This window comes from Miscanthus floridulus, chromosome 8, assembly GCF_019320115.1.
Source record: "Miscanthus floridulus cultivar M001 chromosome 8, ASM1932011v1, whole genome shotgun sequence".
NCBI classification, from domain to species: domain Eukaryota; kingdom Viridiplantae; phylum Streptophyta; class Magnoliopsida; order Poales; family Poaceae; genus Miscanthus; species Miscanthus floridulus.
The window spans coordinates 202,118,177-202,141,472 of NC_089587.1; the positions used below are offsets into that span (position 1 = coordinate 202,118,177).

Sequence of the window (23,296 nt, forward strand, 5' to 3'; positions counted from 1 at the left end):
CCCAAACGTGATGGCAATGGACGCGCGGATTCGCTGCCGACAAGCCGGTTTTCGGCCAGGGCGGCCGTGATGCTGCTCCGCCGAAATGTGCTTCGCCAGTTGTGTGTAAAAGGCATCATCGGCGCGCGCGCACCACGAAAAAAACGTAAAGAACGAAATCGACCAAAAGCTTCTCTCAAACTCAAATAACGAGCATGTGGGAAAAAAGAACAACGTGCTGGGGGAGGTAACAAGATGCTTCGCTTCATCTTTTATCCCAGTCTGAAAAGTCGCCTGCCTGTGCTTAAAACAGGCGATTTCACACGGTCTCATTATTAATCCCGTCTACTCTAGTGAACAAATGACGTTAACAGGGCTCTCTGCTCTCTCCGTGCTAATCTGCCCCGGCAACCTAATAATTACCTAATGTTCTCGAATCTAGCAGTTCCAGCTGGAAGGTTAGAGCCCTACACCTAATAGCTTTATCGCTTGTTGGTTTCAACCAACAAAAACCAGCCAGCCAACAGTATTTTCCTCTCACAAAAAACCAGCACCAACTAGCCCAAACCAGCACCAGCACCAATCAGCGAACATGCCATATTGGTAAATCACAGGATGTGCACTGTAAATCACATCTCTTTAGCGGCAAATCTCTAACAATTTTATAATGGTAAAAAAATCGCATTGCGCTGGCCGTATGGTTATGTCACAAGACAATCGCTGACACTTCTGGAGCCATACTCGGACAGTCCAACAACTTGTACACCATACATTACCTGATGGAGGGCAGAGCAGTAATTGGTGCTGGGGAAGAAGACGGCCCCGTGACGACGGCCTGCCACCCCAACTACCCCATAATCCGCATATTAGCTTGTGGCGCGGTTGGATCAGCGAGGTCCAAGCGCTATCCGCGTCCGGCGGTACAGGTAGTTATCGCTTATTAAATACCACCCGCACTTTTCCTTTCCTCTCCTTTCATCCCTCCGTCCGCCTCTTTCGGTCTTTCCTCCTGCTGCCTCCTCGTCGCTCCTTCGCTCCTCCGCCGCTCGCCGGAGCACCGCCGCGGGCGCTTCCTCCTTCGCCTTGGCCCCGAAGCCTACGCAGGCTCCGCAGTCTACGCCGCGGCGGAGTTCGGGAGTCGCTTCCGTACGTTCGAGACGCGGCGGATCGGACTCGCAGGGGCGGGCGCGGATCGGAGCCCGCGGGGACGCCGGTAGCGGCCACCGCAGGGGAATGTGGGTCCCCGTTTGAGGAGGTCTCGGGCCTGGAAGCTGCGGCGAGATGAGACGGTGAGCGATCTGAGGTTCTGTGGATTGCTAATCGTGAATTGGTGAGCGGGTGCACCCACACTGTGGGTGGTTGGTTTGTTTGAGAGGACGCGGTCTCGTCGTTTTCTATGGGATTTGCGCAGTGAAATTTCGGGAACTGTTTGATTCGTCAGAATTGGCTTGGCCTTGTGGATTCGGCTCATGTTTTTACCAGGATTTTTTTTCTTCTTCTGATTATTAGTATTATTTTGCTTGTTTTGAGTCATACGATTCTATTCACCTCGAATCGGGAGTGTTTTTTTTTATAATAAACTAACCCTGCAATTCCGGCGGTTTGTAGTCGAAATCTGTTCTAATCCTTCCTTAATTTTGTATTTCCCCTTCAAATTATGATTTGCCGGACTGTTTGGTAAACTGGACTGTAGTGCCTGCATATGCGGGGTCTAATTTGGTGAGTTCCCGCGCTCGCCTGATTCCATGAGTTCTGTAGCAGTTCGCTCAACTCGTAGTTTCGCGTGGTGTCGCGTAATTCTCTTACTATTCGCGCGCCTGTTTCTTTCTGGGCGACGAATTTGCTTCAGATAATCAAACGTTTATTTATTGTAGAACTGAGCCTAATGTGGCAAACAATTAATTTCGTGGTTAGTTTTGAGGTGTTTCTTAATTCGAACTGTTCCATAGATTTGGCCATTTTCGGGAAAGGATTTGACCACTTCAGTTGCTATTTTTGCCTGTGTTTCTGCTATTCTACGACAATAGGTTTGATATGATGTGATTTGCGGGCTATAACCCTAGTGCTTCTTAATATGAACTCTTTTATTTATGTGAACTGATCTTTAGGTGATCTGAGAAGTAATTTTGAACTATATGGATATGGATGCATTTCTATATTTTGTGATTGAGATGGTGCACAGCTGTTGGATTCTCTGTATCAACAGGAGAGTTTGACTTTTTTTAGCATGCTACCACGTGTATTCTGGGTATTACCTGCGTGGCTACTGGTTACAGTGGCTTTTATTGCGGGAACAAATTTAGTGAGCTTGCCTTTTGTAGAATTCAGCCCCGGCTTTTAGGCATATAGACTGGTGTGGAAAAGTAAGCACAATTGACACATGTTCATAATTACTTATTTACATTAGTTCGATTAGACGCTTCCTTTTGGGTTGTGATATTCTGTTTACATCAGCTGAGACAAACTTTTCAAGCTATGCCCACTTCACTTTAGTTTGGCATCTTCCATTACAATATGCCATTTCTAGCTATAATTTAGTAATGAAATGTGTATACAGTGCTCTAACAGGATGAGTAATTGCTTCTTCTTGTGTGCTCAGATTAAGGAGACCGGTTCTCTTGAGCTGGGGACTGCAAAGTATAAGTGGCTTCAGTCATTGCGTTCAGGGTGTTTAGATCAAGGGACCAATGCCTCCAGGATAATGGCAGGGAAGGATGGAGTTACTCTGAAATCTGTGTCATACGGGGCAAGATTGCGCAGGAGTTGTGATGCGTCACTGAGAGAGGGAGGGTCCATGAGAAATCCATTCTCGAAACACAGAGTAAAGAAGTTTGATCTATCTAGCCTAGATTGGATTGATGAGATTCCAGATTGCCCTGTATTTTCTCCATCAACCCAGGAGTTTGAGGATCCTATGGTTTATCTCAGCAAAATTGCCCCTGTGGCTGCAAAATATGGTAATAGTTGTTCTCTGTATCCTTTTCCTTTGTTGATTATAGTCTTCTAGCTAGGTAACAAGGTCAAGTGTTGATAATGATGATAGACAGAGAACTAATGGTTGACAGATGTAGTTGCATGAAAACGACATGAAGAAATTAGCAATGAGAGTTGCTATACTTACACACTGGTGACACTTTTGTCCCTAAACTACTAAATTATCTCAGGTGGCGAATTGTTCAAGTGTAGGGACCTACCGAGATAATTGTGAAGTTTAGATACCTAAGTATTGCCACCTTGCATGTTTTGGCATCTCGGAAGCAATTTTTGCTAGCAACCTTTCTGAGATGTGCCCCCATAAATCTTGTTCTTTAAACAATGCACTCAGATCTTAATCATACAGCCCCTTTGTTTACGGTAGTATGTATTCATAATCTTCATCAGTGTGCGCCATAAATAATGGTTTTTCGAGTTCCATGTGCCTGCTGAAAAAAAAGATGAACCAATGCTCACACATGGATTTTTAAGTTTCTGTGAATATTGTGTTGTTGTGACCATGTGCAATTACCCAGGTATATGCAAGATCATTTCACCGATCTCTGCTTCGGTACCTGCGGGCACTGTACTAATGAAGGAATTAGGTGGGCTTAAGTTTACGACCAGAGTTCAGCCTCTCCGTCTTGCTGAATGGTCCAAGGATGACAAGTTTGCCTTCTTCATGAGTGGAAGGTTTGTATGGCCATTCATATTGCATAGTGCATGATATGCGATTTTAATTGTTTGCAGTGCATAACATGGTAGTACAAATTATCAGAAAGTACACATTTCGGGAGTTCGAGAAGATGGCAAATAAAGAATTTGTACGAAGATACTCCAGTGCTGCTTGTCTTCCATCAAGGTATATGGAAGAGGAGTTTTGGCATGAGATAGCTTTTGGCAAGATGGAGTCTGTTGAGTATGCATGTGATATCGATGGTAGTGCATTTTCTTCTTCTTCTTCTAATGACCAGCTTGGGAGAAGCAAATGGAACTTGAAGGTACTTATTTTGTGTCCCAGTTTCTACAGGCATTTATGTGCTTCTTAATTTCACGCAACGCCTAAAACTTATCTTGCACTGCTTTACCTATTTTGCCGTATTGGTTGCATATAATCTGCTGATATTCTGTGTTATGACTCAGCTCAAAACTTGTCTTCAAGCGATATACGTGATGAATTTATCTTTAATCATTCCATAGTAGGGACCAGTCTAAAATAGTGAATGTAGTCTGTCTAATTTGTATGAGTATTTGGTAAACAATGGGCACATTCTTCTACTCAAGAAATCCACATTCCTTCTATTGTTTCTTCGTCAAGGTTTCTAACCCTGATATTTTTATGATCATCTGGTGATCTTATGATCATTTCTGGCAATGATGATGGTATCATAAAGTATTTTTGTCCGTGCTTTGATCCAGAGATTCTCACGGTTGCCGAACTCTACACTACGTCTTCTCAGAGCTGCAGTTCCAGTGAGTAGATCGCACTGATGAATTTCCATCCTGCCTTTTTCAGTTACTTATATTTCATATATTTTCAGGGAATAACAGATCCAATGCTGTATATTGGGATGCTCTTTAGTATGTTTGCCTGGCATGTGGAAGATCATTACCTGTACAGGTGAATGATCTATGGGAATTTTTATCCATACAGCCACTTGAGGGGAACTGTTTATCTATACCACCAAGCTAGTCAATGACATGTGGAGTCTGATCCTACATGTCATTTTTTTTAGGGAATGATCCTACATGTCATTGACACAGGCTGATGGTATAGATAAAATGCACATCTCAAGTGGTGGCATAAATGAAAATACTCCCACTATCTATATTTTTTTTGTCATTATTCTTTGCACGATACTGCTCGTTGACACTTCTGTCATTCTCATGTGAATTATCATTTTGCCAGTATTAACTATCACCACTGTGGAGCCTCAAAAACATGGTACGGTATTCCAGGAAGTGCTGCTTCTGATTTTGAGAAAGTGGTACGTGAGCATGTATATGATCACGAAATTTTATCAGGTGAAGGGGAAAGTGCAGCATTTGATGTTCTTTTGGGGAAGACTACAATCTTCCCACCTAATATTTTGCTGGATCATCATGTTCCAGTCTATAGAGCCGTACAGAAACCTGGAGAGTTTGTTGTAACATTTCCCCGAGCTTATCATTCTGGTTTCAGCCATGGTAGGATCTCTTATGCAATTACCTGCAGTCATCTACTTTCTGTAACTATTCAACATCTTGAATCTTCTATTTTATTTTATGATTTATTGAAAACCATTGAACAAATGTCAGGTTTCAATTGTGGCGAGGCAGTAAATTTTGCTACAAGCGAATGGTTTCCTCTAGGAGCAGTTGCTAGTCAACGTTATGCACTTCTGAAGAGGATACCAGTATTACCTTATGAGGAGCTTCTTTGTAAAGAAACAACATTTTTTACTAATGAGTTTTCCATGTCTGATCACGGAGATGTAGCATTAACTGGAGACACACATATACAGAGCTCTATGAAGGCCCCCTTTGTGCAGTTGATGCGGTTCCAACACCGTGTTCGTTGGTCACTTGCGAAAATGGGTGCTCGTACACGCTATAAAGCAGACATTGACGCCACAGTTCTCTGTGGAATATGCAAACGTGACTGCTATATAGCTCACATTATGTGTAACTGCAGAGCCGATGCAATTTGCCTTTGTCATGGTAAGGTCGTTTTGCACTTATTACAGATTACAGATATTTGCTTCATTTGTGATTATCTTATTTACTTATTTACCTTGTTTTGAAGAGGAAGAAATTAGGAAGTGCTCTTGCCACTGTGATCGTGTTATTTTTGTGAGGAAAGACATCTTTGAACTGGAGGAACTATCAAAGAAGTTTGAGGAAATTGGGATATTGGATGAAGTAGGAAAACAAATGTCTCAAAGTGATGGCTCTAGCACGCATCCTTATTTGTCCAATGGCATTGACCACAATGCTAAATACTTCCCATATTGCAAGATCCTAATTGATACATCCCCTGAACTTCATACCTTGTCAGAGGTAGATGTTCTTGGATATGATCTGAATAAGCCATATCCTACATTATCAACAATAACTTCTGCACATGGACCCCAGGAGTATTCTACACAAAGTGATGTATGATGCCTGCCTTCTCTACTTCTGTTTTTCTGTGTATTATTTGGGTAACTTAAAACTTTTATGTAACTTTATTTTTGCAGGAGTGTACTAGTTCTAACCGAAGAACATTCTCTAGCTCATGTCCAGAGAATGGAATGATTAATGTTTATCCTTTATGCACTGATCAAGCATTGGCTGCTCAGGATACTGATGATTCTGACTGTGAGGTATTTAGAGTTAAGAGACGATCTGGCATAATTCCAGAGAAAAGATGTTCAGAAGATGTAACAGTAAATTTAACTGAGAATCAGGTACTTTTACTTTTGTGATTTTGCTTAGTTTAACTGCTCCTCCTCCATTTAAGAGTGGATGGCTCTGCAGTATGTTTGTTAAACTTTGACAAATAATGATTGGATTGGTCATGTGATGTTAACTGTCGTACTAAGGGAGGTCAGACAACATGGTTTGAAATTGGAATAGGTCACAACAAAAGTACGGCTATAAGAATATTAGGGGTACAATATATAAGATGTTTGCTTGATTTCCAGGATCAAATGTCCCTTCCTATTTCTGTCCAAAAAAAAAACATGCCCCTTTCTATGATGATGGACTCACTCAACTAATATAACTCAAATCTAATCTAACATATCCAAGAACTGGGTTTGTTGTAAGTGAACTGACTACAACTAGAATTCTTGTTCATGTTGGATCTCGACTTCTTGTTCCTCCTGGACATCTTGCTATCCGCTAGCATTGGACTCTGGTGCCTGCACATCTGTGCCGCCCTTGCCATGCTATTTCACACTGTTGCGTCATTGCTGCAGCTCCTTTGTGAACCCAAGTCCATAACTTTACAGCCCTTCCTGACAAGCAGCTCACCTCTGAGCTGCAGGACCTATCTAACTCAACTTCTTGTTCTTCAACATCCTTTTTTTTATTTCAACTTTTTATTCTTCTTGGACACTTTGCTACCTGCTAGTATTGAATTCCTGCACCTCTATGAATCTATGATTGTGCTGCAGAACGCAAATACGTTGCTGCTAAACCTGCTGTGAAGGGTTCTCGTCCACACGACCACAATAGTAATAATCATGAGTAGGGCATACCTTAACACATAAGTTACCTATATTTGAATGAAGGGTTATTATTATTTTAATTAATTAAGTTGTTGAGACAGGATGTTGTATTGAACTTAAACAATCGACCTGGAACAGTTTCTGGGCCTGTTTGTTTTAGCTTTGGATTCTTAAAAGCTAGCTGCATATTGCAGGTTGTTAAAAGCTTTATTCTTTAAATCTGTAAGCTGGTGGGATGCATCTTGTGGATCGTGGTGTAAAAAGGGTTGGGTTCTAACAATCTACTTTTAAAATACACCCTGATTATTTTAGCTTCAGCTTTTAGAACTAGAATCTAAAATTCAAAGCTAAATCAAATAGGCCCTTAGTTGTGCTAGTATTTTTGGAACCTTATTTCCTGAGTTGTATATAATTATCTTTAACATAAAAGAATCATCATTTTATACCAATCCTTTAACCTATTTGATGTACCCAAAGTTTTTTTTTATGCATGATAAAGTTGTGGACAGGCTTAAACAGGTTTGACTCTAACCTGCTATGGAGATTGGCTAATCAAAATCTATGCTACTGCACGTTCGACTCTCCTAGTTTCTAAGCTTCATTTAAAAACTATTAGCAAAATGATCACTAAACCTAAACAATGGATTAAGGAGCTTAATTCCCTAATAAAAGACATAATAAACAATCAAACATGGAGAGACTTTACACAACAATAACTTCTCAGAACTAGCAATTAAATCAATTTACTTAACAGGACGTTTTTAATGAATGGTTAGATAAATGCACAACCTTTTTTCAGAACTTTCAGTATTTACCTTAACTCATGCCGCCTACTCTTTTACTAATGGCTTACTCATTGTTTGTTTTGCTAGGCTTTAAGACGGTTAAAGAAAGCCCGCTCAGATGACAGACAAGAGAAGAACACAACAGAAGTATCCTGTGGTACAAGAAGTGTCAATCTGGGTGCTGAATCGCATTGTCTTGACTCCATTTCTGGAAATACAGATAACTTCGTCAATCGAAGCAAACTAAAAATGAGGATAGATCAGCTAGATGCAAAAATTGTGCAAGACGAAGTTGCTTTCAGCCAGAAATCTATCGGTTGCAGTTACCTATCTCCATCTGTAGATCTTGGGCCAAAACGCTTGAAAATTCGTGGCCCATCCTTCCCAAGCACTGTTTCTGAAGTGGAAATATCTTATAGGTTCCAGGAGGACAGTGACTTGGCTAGTCAGCACACTCAATGAATTATGCTGCTATTGGTGCTAACTGCTAACATCAATCGTAACTTCTGGAAGATTAAAGCTCATTTTCATTGGATGGTTCGGTACTGATTTTTTCTACAGGTCTCCAATGGAGGTACTGTTATGGCTGGATTTTATGATTCTATTGCCAGGTCACCTATGTGGCATGGGACCTGAAAGCTGTAGGCAGGCAATTTTTCTGATGATCCGTAGCTGTATATCTTCACTTATTTCCTTTCTTTGTAGGTTTTCCACTGTGAAGAGGTTAGTCTACTACTTTTAACAATTTCTTTCATTCTTTTTCCACCACAGATACACCTGTACCTAGAATGCTTTAATAGATCCTCATACGAAATGGACATTGTACATTTTTTTTAACGAGTCAGTCTTTGCTCTTTTTTATAATCTGGAATCATTTGCATTTTCTTATTCTTGTGCCATTGTTGGTACTGGTACATTTGTCCCCAGATGTGTTGATAACTTTGATATGTTAATAAAACGATTGATGCTGACAGGAATTCACTACCACTGACTGTCATGTTGCATATGCAACAAAGTAGATGCTTTGTGATAATGTTGAAGCGCATGCAAATGCTCGAATCAATCATGTCCTATAGAAAGTGGATATAACAGAAGGAATAAAGGAGCAACTCAGTCTCAACTCCTTGCTGTTAGATCCTGATCTACTGAAATCTGTCATATAAGATTTACTCTCTTGTAAGTTCAGGATATAATATTTGGTTAGACAATTATTTTAATTTCATTATGTATCTGGTTGGTTAGTTGAGTAGGTAATTTTGACTCACCCTAAGCAGCTTCTATTTGTAGAATGAATTCGTCCATTCCAATTCTCGATAATACTTTAGGTAGTCTAGGTAGAAATTACTTGCTGTTTCTTGTCTTAATCAACAACAACAACAACAAAGCCTTTAAGTCCCAAACAAGTTGGGGTAGGCTAGAGTTGAAACCCAACAGAAGCAATCAAGATTCAGGCACATGAATAGCTGTCTTCCAAGCACTCTTATCTAAGGCTAAGTCTTTGGGTATATTCCATCCTTTCAAGTCTCCTTTTATTGCCTCTACCCAAGTCAACTTCGGTCTTCCTCTGCCTCTTTTCACGTTACTATCCTGACTTAGGATTTCACTACGCACCGGTGCATCTGGAGGTCTCCGTTGCACATGTCCAAACCATCTCAACCGGTGTTGGACAAGCTTTTCTTCAATTGGCGCTACCCCTAATCTCTCACGTATATCATCGTTCCGAACTCGATCCCTTCTTGTATGACCGCAAATCCAACGCAACATACGCATTTCCGCGACACTTAGCTGTTGAATATGTCGTCTTTTCGTAGGCCAACATTCTGCACCATACAACATAGCAGGTCTAATCGCCGTCCTATAAAACTTGCCTTTTAGCTTCTGTGGTACCCTTTTGTCACATAGGACACCAGACGCTTGCCGCCACTTCATCCACCCTGCTTTGATTCTATGGCTAACATCTTCATCAATATCCCCGTCCCTCTGTAGCATTGATCCTAAATATCGAAAGGTATCCTTCCTAGGCACTACTTGACCTTCCAAACTAACATTTTTCTCCTCCCGAGTAGTAGTGCCGAAGTCACATCTCATATACTCAGTTTTAGTTCTACTAAGTCTAAAACCTTTGGACTCCAAAGTCTCCCGCCATAACTCCAGTTTCTGATTCACTCCTGTCCGGCTTTCATCAACTAGCACTACATCGTCCGTGAAAAGCATACACCAAGGGATGTCCCCTTGTATATCCCTTGTGACCTCATCTGTTTCTTGTCTCAATGCTTTTACAAAATTCTGCAAATTAGGCATTATATACCTCATATCATTGGTTTTGCATAAAAAAAGGGCGTACCCAGTGCAGAGAGCTCCTGCTCTGTGCGGGGTCTGGGGATGCGTGTCAGTGTCAAGCCTTACCTTCACCTGTGTAATGCGAGGAGACCGCGACTTAAACCCGGAACCTTTCGATCACAGGCGATAAGACTCTACCGCTTACACCAGACCCGCCCTTGGTACCGTTGGTTTTGCATAACGTATTAAATTACTCGGTCCTGGTGGGACAAGGACAATAGCCAGTGCTGGGTTTCTTACTTCCACTTACCCACGGACCATCATTCTGCTCCACCTGTTGACAAACTGAACTTCTTGACGAGGGCATAAAAGAGCCATTACTCTACAGTTTGGTGTGTTTTTTTTTGCACGACTATCGCACTTTACCTCGGTAAAGAGGCTAGCCCTTCACTAAAAACTCATGATGGGGTTCATATGGAAAGATTTGATATCTTTCTCACTTTGCGTATTCACTTTTCATTCTTTTGTGCATGTTCTCAAAAAATACATGTTATCAAATCATCGCATGTCTTTAAAGACAAGTAAAAAAGAAAGAGGGATTCTCTTTGCTGCCACTCTCACATGTCGATGATGATTAAACGCTGAGTGCTGAACTGCTGACTGAAGCTTTGCCATGACCCCAAGAAGACTGCACTTTGTGCTTGTGCTGTTTTCTTTTTGGTGCCGCTTGTCCTGTTTTCTATTCGGCTATCATGTCAGCCTTATCTGATGATAGGTGCAGCATTAAGGCGAAGATACGCTTCACAATAACTGTAAGTGCGCCTGAGATGCCTTTGCTTTCATGTCATCTCTTATTTATGAACCTTGTTCAAAGACAAATGTTCCATATCCTAATTAGGAAACGACCGTGGTTTCAGTGTCTAGGCTAATTGCAGAAAACAATCTTCTGATGGAATCTAGAAATTGCATTATTGTCCGCACATTAGGCACTTCCGAATACACTGCTGTGTCCAACTAATATAAAAGGGCAAAAAACGATCCTATTTGGATCTTTCCCACACAGTTGCCACCATGGTCTGGTCATAGTCTAAAACTCTTAAATGTCCCAAGACTTTTAGGACGAAGTACTATCCGCCACTTTTGCCATGTGCTTATTGTCCAACATGCTAATAACTCAAGCTAGGCATTGCTCTTATAGGCCTCGTTCGCTGGTCTGAAATTTGGCTAAAACTGGCTGAAAAATACTGTTTCGGCTGAATTATTGTGAGAGAAAAATACTATTCCGACTAAAAAAAAAAGCTGAACAAGCCGAATATGGGGTAAGCCGAACAGGGGCATAGTCTTATGGTTTCTGCCTACTGCTAGGTTACACGTGGTATCCGAAAGCTGCAACTGGCTCACATACTGATACTGTATGGTCTAATGGAGTGGGCCTGTCGAGTCATGCCTTGGCCTCCCAGTTTCGCTTTGCACCTCTGCTGGATTTAAGGTGGTGGCAGAGTTGTTAGCCAGATGACGCTTCATTCCAATATTTTCTGCGCCGCTGTGGCCTGTGGGCTCGTGGCCTGGCTTCAGCATAGGTCCATGACCATGCTATGCACGCAAGCACAGCAGTGTACACTGTTGAGTAAATTGTTGCATGGCCTCTGCCTCTGCCTGGCCTTGAATGGATATCAAAATCCTCAACCAGATGTGACCACACTCTGGAAGGAGACAAACCATTAAAGGCCACAGAGTTCAAGGACTCCGTATCTTGACCTACCTGCTCAGTGCATCAGTACCATGGACCAAATCCTGGTATATACATACACCTTGGAAGTTCATGCACGGTACTGGTATAGTATCCGATTCCCACACGCGTAAGGACTGTAACTTGGGTGAAGGTTTGCAAACTCTTGATTCCTATACGTCTGCGTTACTGATCCTACAACCAAACAGCAGAGAGTTCTGCAGGCTGGTTTAGGTCTGAAGTTCTGCACGACCAAAGAATTAAACTCCGTAGTCAGCTTATGCAGAAACGCTGCAGAAACTGAGGAACTAGGAGATAGACTGCAATTCACGTGCATGACTCAGTCTGGACCTTGCAAATTGAAGTGAGTATAAATTCATTACCCAAAGCATCATCAGCCTGTTCGTTTGGCTGAGCTTGTTCGTTGTTGGATCGTGAAGAAGTACTGCTAGCTGGTTTGATGTGAGAGAAATTACTGTTGCGGCTGAAAATTTACGATCGTTTATGAGGGAATAATGCCGAACAGGCTGCATGTGGCTGAGCGACTGAGCCGATCCAATATAGAGTATGCAGCCTTACCGTACCACCCCTGCTACCTCGCCTATATAAGTTTTGAAAAAGAAAACAGATGCTTCTTGTCATCTCATGCTAGGTCTAAGTGTCTAAATACAAGTCCAGTGGTTAGTCACCCAAAATCCTGCTTAAACAAAATAGCTATTGGTCTAAGCAAGCAGATCAGGCTTTCTAATATAGTAATGATTATACAATCATGCCCCTTGCATTGTAGGCATCGCCTTATCTTATTCCTACTTACTAGATCAAATCAGATTTGTTCCCTAGTGCCTTTTATATATTGTCAGTTCATGAATTGCTTAATGCAGTACAAGTAGTTATATACCCTCGCGGCATATTGTGTCGCCCTTTGACTGATTATTAGTCATTTCTCCATGTCAACGTCACGGATTATGTTATTCATCTTGTCTGTGCATGGAATCTGGTATCCTGATTTCTCTAATCCACGCAATACTTGCTTGGATGCCCTAGGTATGAGTGTTAGCTACTGTCAGCACGATGGTTTTTTTTTTAAAAAAAAAAACAGAACTGCCACGGTACGTGCACTGTACCTGCAGCAGCACCAGTAGAGTTCAGTAATCCCGCCCCTACCCCATGAGGGACGGTCAAATTGTGGGCAAGGGTGAGGTTTTGACTGTCGGTAGCTGGACCGGGACACGGACGGTGGGGTTCCCGGCGGGATGTGGCCGTATGATGGGTGGGGCAGGAGCCGACCGGCCAGCCGGCCACGAGGCGTGCACCGCATGGTGATGGAGGCAGGCATCATTTACCAGCGGGCAGCGGCGCAGGCGACCCGCTCCTTGGGCGTTATGTGTGTGACTGTCACTCCACCTCCCCACAATTACAAGCAGCTCCGTCCGAGAGGGGCGCGGCTAGCTGTTGGTCTCGCTGCTGTTATTGCTGCTGTCCCCATCCGGGCACATGCCGAGATGCCGGGGATTGTTCTTATGTTACCGCTGCTACGACTTTGTTAAGCAATGGCAATGCGTGCATGTCTCCCTGCCGTAGACTTTGCACACGTCACGCGGAAAAGGGGTTGGGGAATCGCTTTCCCTTTAGACCTCGTTGAGTTTCCACCTCCAAACTTTACGCTCTGTCACAGCAAATATTTGAACACATACATGGTCGCATAGAGTATTAAACATAGACTAAAAAATAACTAATTGTACAGTTTGCGATTAATTTACAAGATGAATCTTTTAAGCCTAATTAGTTCATAATTTGACAATAAAGTGCTACAGTAACATATATGCTAATGGCGGATTAATTAGGCTTAATAAATTCGTCTCGTGGTTCACTTACGGATTCTATAATTTATTTTTTTATTCGTATCCAAACACCCCATACGACATCCCATGTAATATGCGATGTGTCACCCCAAAACTTTAGGGTTGAATCTAAACAAAGCCTTAGTTTAAGTGTATGCAAACAGTTGGATATTAATAAAAAAATAAATTACAGAATCCGTCAGTAAACCGCGAGACGAATTTATTAAGGCTAATTAATCCATCATTAGCACATGTGTTACTGTAGAACTTTATTGTCAAATCATGGACTAATTAGGCTTAAAAGATCCATCTCGCAAAGTGTCGGTGTTTTCGGACCACCGACGAGTAAATTTGTATTTGCACGTCTGGCTCGGATGGTGTCCTCGGAGGACACAAGGGTTTATACTGGTTCGGACGGAATGTTCCTACGTCTAGTTTGCTGCTGCTCATGTTATCAGCACTTGGTTTGTAGTAGGGGTTACAAACAGGCGAGAGAGAAAAATGATCCAAGTCTATGGTGGAAGGAGTGAACGGGTACTGAGAGCTCGATCGCTGCTCGGCCGTGTGTTCGTGTCGTGCTCTTGTGTTTTTATCTCATGGTTCGGTTTCGCGCGGCTCTGAATCGATCGGGTCCCCCACCATTCATGGAGCGTCCTGCTTTCCCTTTTATAGGTCAAAGGAAAGCGTGGGTTACAACGGAGAAAAAGGAGAAGAAACGAGAAAGAGGAAGGCTTTTAAGATCGTCGGGTCCTTCTTCTCCTTCATGCGGGTCCCGCTGATCCTGTAGATGTTAACAGGGACGGTTCCACGTCGTGGCCCTGTTCGTCGCTAGTGCCATGTGCATGGCGTCACCTGCTGGTCATGGCGTCACAATCCATCCTAACGGGCGTCGTGGTGAACTGACGCGCCTGTCAGCGTTCGTACGAGGGTTAGGCAGAACAGCACCGGCGCGCCAGACGCTGTTCTTGATGTGAATCCTCAGGTATGTCCTGTCATGGCCACGGGTTACATCGGGGCGTGCCGATCTCTTCCATGGTGTCAGAGTTTTGACCCAGGCCCATACGCTTAGACATGGAGTGGTTGGCGGCAGTATGAGTCCCCGTCGAGCGAGACAGAGCCCGCCCCCAAGGGGTCGGATGAGACGGAGCACAAACCCAAGGGGTTGGGGGAGGCGGAGCCCGCCCCCAGAGGTCGGGTGACGCGGAGCCCGCGCGCCTTGGGGTTGGTTGGCGCTGTAGTTGCGCTCTTGACTTCTCGGATGAATCAATGTTGATGACCATTAGCTCCTCTTCGGGTACCCTAATATTGGTCCCCGACAGTAGCCCCCGAGCCTGCGGAGGAGTAGAATACTCCTTCCGAGGCTTTTCCGAACGGAAGGACTCTGAGGGCGTTGGCCTTGTTTTGTCGCCCACGCCGTGTCCTGGGTACGATGATTCCCTTTCATCATGATCGGACCCCTCGGGGGTATAGCCGTGAGATTTGGTGGGCCAAAAAAGGTCTTCCCAGATTCCGACCTCTACGGAGGTCTATCGTTCTACGACCGCGTGTTCGATCTCCTTGTGAGTCCAACTTTCCTCGAGCCCCCACCCGTAGCAGGGTTTGGTCGAGTGTCAGCTCATCTTTGTGATCGTCTTCCCTCAAGCATTTTTTGATAAAAATGGAAGGGTTGAGCGGTGCCATGATTTTCCTCTATGGACGAATCATGGTGCTCGGTGAGCTGTTAACGGGCTAGTCCGAGTGGGGCCCCGACATAACGTTCACGGGGGTCCAGCTCGGGTTAGCTGGTGACCGACTCTAGATTCTCAGCGATCAATCCATATAGTTCTCGGGTCCGTTCGATCGGTCCTAAGGGCTCTCTGCCTTTCTTCGAGGAAAAACCATGGATCGTATCCGCCCAAGACTCGAACATGGGCCAAGATGCCCGCGGCGCTCATGCGCTCGGGTACTGACTGCTAGCGAGCCCATCCCTTTGCACCCCTCACTCTAAGGGTGCCTAGAGTGGTTGTTGAACCCATCGGTGGGCCAACCTTCGAACTCCTAGGCCTAGACGGGGCATGGGAGCATTTTTAGCTTCGTATCCCTCTTACCTGTGATAGGTTGTGGCCCATTCGGGGAGGAGAAATGCTCGGCGCATTTTCCGAGGGGATGGCCATAGGTTGTGTGCACATGCCCCACGACAAGATGTGGTGACAGGTCATGGCAGGCGTGGAGATCTAGGCGGGCAGTTGGTTTCCTCGCACCCGTCGCCCCTATAAAACCAAAGGGTTAGCCCTCCGTGTTTCATACGCACGCCTACATCCTTACCTCCATAGCCACGCCGCTGTCGCCAACGCTTAGGTTTCCTACCTCCACATATCCGCCGCTGTTGAGCTCACATCCATCCGACCCCACTTTCAATGGATCCATGGTGCCGTTCCGACATCACCTTCCCGCGCATGGTGGGCCTCGTCCGTTGCGGTCTTCTCCATGTGCGGACCTCGACCGAGGAGTGGTTGCTGCCCAGCAATGAGGATTTGCCATTGTCACCCAACGACTACATGGTGTCGTTCGCCCACTTCCATGAGCGTGGGCTCATGACCCACCCACAAATTCTTCTGGGGGCTGCTGCACTTCTACAAGATTGAGCTGCAGCATCTCAATCCCAACGGGATCCAACACATGGCGGCTTTTGTCACGCTGTGCGAAGGATTCCTGGGGATCAGCCCCCACTTCAACTTGTGGAGGTATTTCTTTGCCGTTAATCTCTAGAAGAAGAGGGAGAAGGGCGGCAGGCAGGAGTTGCACATGCCGACGGGGTGCGTCGGCATCCAACTTTGAAACAATCAGGTTGGCGAGTACCCGTCCATGCGGCTCTCGACGTCCAACAAGGGGTGGCACTCGTAGTGGTTCTACCTCAAGAATGACGCCGCCACCCCTCTACCGGAGTTCATGGGGCGCCTGATCGAAGAGGTCCCGGAGTAGTGGAGGAAGTGGGGCATCCCGGAGAAGGACAAGAAGAAGATCCAAGACCACATTACTACCATCCACATCCTGAAGGAGAATGGCCTAAAAGGGTCGGATGTCATCGGGGCTTACCACACGAGGAGGGTGGCGCCATTGATGATTCGCGTGCTCCTGCTATATGCGATGGCACCCGAGGCGTCATTCGATGGAACGACGCTCACCGAGGGAATACTCCCTAACTTCAAGATCGCGTAATGCATCAAGGAGGCGATGGAGCCTTTACGGGATGACGTGGGTGCTGCCCTCGACTTTGTCTACCCAAAGCCAAGCTATGTTGTCTTCGTAAGTTTCCCTTTCTCTTGCCTTCTCTTTAATTGATTTCCTGACCCTGTGAGACTAACTTTGAGAGGGGTGGGACCAGCCAAGGGACCTCATCCTCACGGATCACCCGACGCCGCTATCGAGGGATTCGGTCATGAGGGCGGTGAATCATGTCGAGGGTGAGCGACTGAGGAAGGTGAAGGTGGACAAGAAGAAGAAGAAATAGCGGAAGCTACGGGCACGAGAACGAGGGGAGGACACTGACGATGGTGATGACGATGAGGTGATGGAGGAAGAAGAAACGGTAGCTGATGATATCGAGTGGGATAACCTAGAGAATGAGGATACGCTGACAGACATCGGTTCGTCCTTGTAGGCATCGAGGCCCTTCCCGTTCCATGGAGGGGAGGGTATGTCTAGAGTGTCGATGGAGGCGAGACATACTGTTGCCCTGCCCTAGGAGCCAACAGAGGCGAGCGGCTCTGCCGTCGTGCTCGAGGTGCCAGCGAAAGCGGGCGGCTCTGCCGTCGTGCCCTAAGAGCCAAGGGGAGCGGGGCGTTCTGCCAATGTGCCCTAGGAGATGCCAGGGGTGAGCCCCTCTACCTAGGAGCAGGGGGTGGGCTCAAAATGGCCTTGTTTTGATGAGGCGGAGCAAGGGTCGGGGGGTTCGTCCCCCAAACGCATCTGCCCCCCAACGACGCTGAGGTGAGTTATCAATTCCTCTATTTTTTCCTATTTTATTCGGATTTGATCATGACTTATGTTTTTTGTCCCTTGCAGTGTCGACAGGCAGTGGATGCCTTTGGCGCTGGCGTCGAAGAAGAGCATCACCCTCCAATCAGGGCGGCGGCCGTCGGCTGGTGTCACGCCTGTTTTAGACAAGAGCGACACTAGTGTGACCGCATAGCCGGCCGGTCAGGCGCCGCCCACGGTGGCGCCTGTGCCCTCAGCGGGACGAGTGGACATGGGCGTTCAAGGGACGCCTTCGGAGGTCGCGAAGCAGCCGATGACGGCCGTGATACCGCTACCGATGGTGGGGCAGACGGGGCTGCCGACCGTGCTCGTGGCTATAAGGTCAAGATGGTGGACTAGAGAGGGGGGGTGAATAGTCCTTTCTAAAACTTAATCACGCCAGCTAACCGAAACAAGTGCAAAATTAAAACTATCAGTCAGCCAAGACTACACCCCTCTATCTATGTTCTCTAAAACCTTGCAAAGATCCTAATTAAGCAACTAAGGTGCTAAGCTAGCTAAAGCTCACCTATCCAATTCTAGGAGCAAGGTCACAAACCTATGCCACTAGTATTTTGCACACCGGGGAGCTCCTACACAATTCTAGTAAGCAAAAGCACAAAACTCCTAAGCTTACTAGCAATGCTCAATAACAAGGCAACCAATGGCAAATTAGAGAGCGTAAATACTTAGCTACACAAACTAAGCAATGTGACTAACAAGATTACACAAACCAAATTAGCCACGCAAGAGAGCTACTTCTATGCTACACAAGCAAGAAGGTAACTAGTGAGCTATACAAGCTAACTAATTACAATAGCAACTACACAAGCACAATATATATGAAAGTAATTACAAGCTTGTGTAAGGGGATTGCAAACCAATGGGAAGAACAATGTTGACATGGTGATTTTTCTCCCGAGGTTCATGTGCTTGCCAACACGCTACGTCCCCGTTGTGTCGACCGCTCACTTGGTGGTTTGGCAGCTAATTGGCATCACTCGCCAAGCCTGCACGTCGGGCACCACAAGAACCTACCCTAAAAGTGAGGGTAGCTCAATGACAAGCTCAACTAGAGTTGCTCTTTGCGGCTCCTACGGGGCAAGCACAATGCCCCTCACAAAGCTCTTCTTTGGAGCACCGCACAAGCTTCTTGCGGGCTTCGACAGAGACCACCACCAAGCCATCTAGGAGGTGGCAACCTCCAAGAGTAACAAGCACCACCGGCTTGCAAGACAACCACCTAGTGCCACTCAATGCAACCTCACGATACAATCGCACTAGAATCGCTCACTCACTCAATCGGATGAACACTATCAAGCTCAAGTGAGTTAGAGGGCTCCCAAGCACTACCACATAAGCCACCAAGGCTCTAGTGTGCTCCGCTCTTGGCCAAAGGTCGACCAACACTTCTATTTATAGCCCCACGGGCTAAAATAGCTGTTACCCCTTCATTGGGTAGATTTCAGGATGACCGGACGTGCTGATCAGATTGACCGGACGCACCCTGCCAGTGTCCAGTCAACGGATGGCTGCCACATCATCCCTAGCTTCAAATGCTGAGTGCCCAATCTCAACAGTTAAGTTGCGACCGAACACGCACCGTGAGGATGACCGGACGCTGCTACGCCTAAGTCCGGTCATTTCTAGTAAGGTTCTAGAGAGGCAAAATCATGACCGGACACGTCAAGATCCACCATGACCGAATGCACCGGTATGTCCGCTCCTCCTCCTCTTCTCTATGCACCGCCACATCAGTAGGACCGAATGCTGAACAGTGTTTAGCTAGAGTCCGATCACTTTTCTTCTTCGAGTCTGATCAGAGGGCAAATCGAGCCCGAGAGCACCACCTTCTTTTATAATTGACCGGACACTGGAACCCTGAGTTCGGTCACTTTGAACTCAGCGTCCAGTCACTGTTTGATAGTGAAAAACACCTCCTTTAATTCACCAACTTCTTCTCCTTTGCAAATATGCCAACACCACCAAATGTACAACACCTTGTGCATGTGTGTTAGCTTTTCACAAACCATTTTTAAGGAGTTAACCACATAATTTGCCACGCCATTTGATCCTAGCAACAATGCAAAGTTAGGTCACTCATGTGGCACTAGATGACCGATATGCAAACAAGTTTGCCCCTCTTGATAGTATGGCCATCTATCCTAAACTCGGTCATCAACTTCTCTACACACCTATGACTGGTGAAATGAAATGCCCTAGGTTATACCTTTGCCTTGCACATTCCATTCCATATCCTCCAATGTCTATGCAACACATGTACCAACTCGATCAACAATGATATGATCCACTTCATATTATCAGTGATCATATTGGTTCATCGATCTTGACTTCACTTGCTCTTCACCGTTGCCTCGGTCCATCGGCGCCAAGTCATCACTCAACTTTCCCTTCACACTTGCAACCGGTCCGTTAAGCCAAGTCATGTCTTGATCTTCTCCACCTTGATCACATGACTCAATGTCATGTCTCATGTGCAATGAGCTCCTTCATCATCACATGTGTGAGCTTTGCAACATCTCTGAGCCATTTCCACCTCCGTGGCATATGTTGCTCACACTAAAAGGATCTAACAATGCGGGGTTGGGGGGGTGAATAGGCATATCTAAAAATTAACTACAAATGCTAAGTTCAAATTTGTCAGTCAATGTCGGAAGTCCTAGCGTTTGGGTCGAAACTCCCAACGTCGTCAGAAGTTCCAGCGCAAACATCAGCAGTCCTGATGCCTACGTGAACTACAAAAGCAGTGCCAAATTTTACTTTGTGGATAAATAATCTTACAACCCCACTTCCTAGTGGTTTGGTGAAGATGTTGGGTCACTCCCTTGACGCTGTAATGCCTCCGAACCGTAGATCGAGTCCATACCCTAAAATGAAGTTCAAGAGAGAGAAAGAGACAAACAAATACAAGTAATCTCAAGCAATCACAACAACAAGCACATGGGACATAAGGATTTATCCCGAGGTTCGACAACCCCACAAAGGAGCTCCTACGTCCTCGTTGTTGAGGTGACCACCAAGGTCAGAGTCTCTTCCACCTCCTTGCCTCTCTCAAAGCGACCACAAAGGTCACTTGAGCTTTCCACTAAGAAATCAAAGGGTAATACAAACTTCCCAAGGCTCTTCCATAAGATGGAAGCTCTTAGGCAACGCCTAGCTGGCTAGCGGCAAAGCCCCAAGAGTAATAGACGCATAATCAACCGGCTTGATGAAGAAATCAAGTGCTCAAGCTTGCCAAAGTGATTCTCTTACTTAATCCACTCTCCTTTCACTCAAAACCCTAAGGGAATTGAAGATTGGAGCAAAGGAGGGAGGAAAGAGGTGCCTTTCTTGCTTAGGAGCTATTTGGACGAAGTTAGGTTAGCTGTGAATGAGTCTGTAATGGTTAGAAGTGAAGAGAGGGGTATTTATACTCTAAGTAGAAATCTAACCGTTCATATCTATGTCGAAAGTTCCGACGTAGATCTCAGGACTTCTGACGTTAACATAAACCACTGTTCACACAGGGTCAGAAGTCCACATGTGCAAGTCAATGTTGGAACTCCCGGCAAACATCAGGACTTCCGACGGTCGGAACTTCTGACGTACGTCGGGACTTCCAACGTGTGCAGTTAGACAACCAGCCAGCACTGCTTTAGGTGTCGAGACTTTCGACATGGGTCAAGACTTCCGATGGTCGAAACTTCTGACGTACGTTAGGAGTTTTGACGTGCGTAGATAGCTGGCCAATAGAACCACTAGTGCCGGGACTCCCAGCTTGGGTCGGGACTTCCGACTGTCGGGAGTTCTGACTCACATCGGGACTTCCGACGTCCATAGTCACTAAAAAATATTCTATGTGTTCATGGAGTGCTAGAGTGTCTCTCTTTTGATTTTATTTATATGCTTGAGCACTCTATCTTCCTCAGACCAACTAAGTTTGCATCTCTCTTTATAGTGCGGCGGATCCTAAACTCAAAAACAAAAATAAAACCTTTGGAGAGCATTTTGAGTTCGTTCGCTTTTACAACTTCAAGAATTGAGGGATACCATTTCATCTTTATCAACTCTTTGAATCTTTCATGGGACTAATAGCTACGACATATCTCAATAAGATCACATTAGTCTCTAATTTGGATATCATCAATACACCAAAACCCACATAGGGGCAAATGCACTTTTTATCTCCCCTTTTTTGGTAATTGATGACAACCAACTTAGGTTTTTATAAGAATGAAAGATTTTAAAGCTTTTGAACCCCAAAATTTATGAAGAGCTCCCCCTTGATGTATGCATGAATTTGAATTTCAATTAGAATCATCTATACATGATTTGCATACATCAAGACAAAAGCTCCCCCCTAAATTTTGCAATCCGTGGGGTGCAATAAGTGTGTGTGAACAAATAGATATCTGTGAAAAGAAATGCAATAAGACATGTTATTTCACACTAGTAAAAAAGAGTATGATGGCCAAGATTTCAAAGTAAAAACTTGAAGCAACACATGGCCATCCAAAAACTATTCACCATCACAAGTATAAACAAGTACATGCGAATAAGTTAGATAAATAACCATTACTTGTCCTACAATGATTCATCACAAACATATATATAAAGTTGTCCATCACAAGCTAGCGACCACACAAAATAGTTCACATAAGATAAAGGTTTTTAAGTCTCGAAACAAAATGACAAATAACTAACTTATTACAAGATATCAAAGCCTAACACTCCCCCTTTGTCAACAAGTGCCAAAAGGGGTAGGCCGCATGAAAAACCAACTACTCATCCTTGTAGTCATCATCCTCATCTTGGTCATCATCCACACCACCATTGTTGTCTTCATCGTCATCATCCTCTATGTATTCCTCATCTTCTTCAGTTGCCTTGCCCTTGCCATGAGGGCGAGAAGTCGTATCAGCTTCATATGCTGCACAAGCCTCATCATATAGAGCCAACGGATCACAGGGAGGCACAAACGACAGCGGAGGAGAAGAGACAATCCCTGCGTGCTGTTCCAACCGGTAGAGAGGCTCTTGCATATTGTGCTCATGTTGAGCACTAGCACAACACTGTCCAAACATGTATGTCATGAGGAACTTGAATTTGCCGGGCTTCTTACCTGAGGAGGAAGAAGAGAGGGGCTCAGCACTAGAAGATCGGGCAGCAGCAGTAGTTGGTGAAGCACCATGGCGAGAGCGAGAACCCGAAACACCTTTCCCTTTTGCTTTGGCTACATCACCTTTCTCCCTCAGTTCTCTTGCAGCAGAGATGGATGTCTTGTTGGAAATCTTTAGGAGATTGTGCTGAGTGTCTATGGGAACCGAATGCTAGACACTTGCTTAATGACATGCATAATGTATGGGGCATAGGGAAGATGCTTCACCAGATCCTCAGTAGCATCATGTATCTTGTTCCAAATATCGCGACTGATGGAAAACTTCTCAAAATCATCACTAAATCGCTGAAGCACCTTCTGATAATCATCACGAAGGAAGGTGGAGTCACCTACCTTTGGAT

At 45.0% G+C, this 23,296-nt stretch overlaps 1 protein-coding gene across 4 annotated transcripts; it reads left to right on the forward strand.

The window, feature by feature from the left end:
* The first annotated feature begins 945 nt into the window (after positions 1-945).
* On the forward strand, positions 946-8,812 carry LOC136477926 (lysine-specific demethylase JMJ706-like). 4 transcript variants are annotated; one of them, XM_066476198.1, is made up of 12 exons: positions 946-1,268; positions 2,579-2,936; positions 3,489-3,645; positions 3,731-3,953; positions 4,372-4,425; positions 4,494-4,573; positions 4,862-4,940; positions 5,019-5,139; positions 5,251-5,652; positions 5,738-6,087; positions 6,171-6,380; positions 8,018-8,812. In XM_066476198.1, the coding sequence occupies exons 2-12, from the start codon at positions 2,681-2,683 to the stop codon at positions 8,390-8,392; spliced, it is 2,307 nt and encodes a 768-aa protein (XP_066332295.1). In that variant the 5' UTR covers positions 946-1,268; positions 2,579-2,680; the 3' UTR covers positions 8,393-8,812. The 4 variants fall into 4 exon arrangements, 3 of the variants coding, with proteins under 3 accessions (XP_066332295.1, XP_066332293.1, XP_066332294.1); XR_010764150.1 differs by having other exon boundaries at positions 947-1,268; positions 4,862-5,139; positions 8,018-8,504; positions 8,636-8,812; XM_066476196.1 differs by having other exon boundaries at positions 947-1,268; positions 4,862-5,139.
* Positions 8,813-23,296: the final 14,484 nt, after the last annotated feature.

Excerpts from the sequence above, each read along its gene's own strand:
- LOC136477926 (XM_066476196.1), top strand. The coding sequence starts at position 2,681 with ATGGCAGGGAAGGATGGAGTTACTCTGAAATCTGTGTCATACGGGGCA. Across the intron at positions 3,954-4,371 it reads GAAGCAAATGGAACTTGAAG|AGATTCTCACGGTTGCCGAA; the intron begins GTACTTATTTTG and ends GCTTTGATCCAG. Across the intron at positions 5,653-5,737 it reads TGCAATTTGCCTTTGTCATG|AGGAAGAAATTAGGAAGTGC; the intron begins GTAAGGTCGTTT and ends CTTGTTTTGAAG.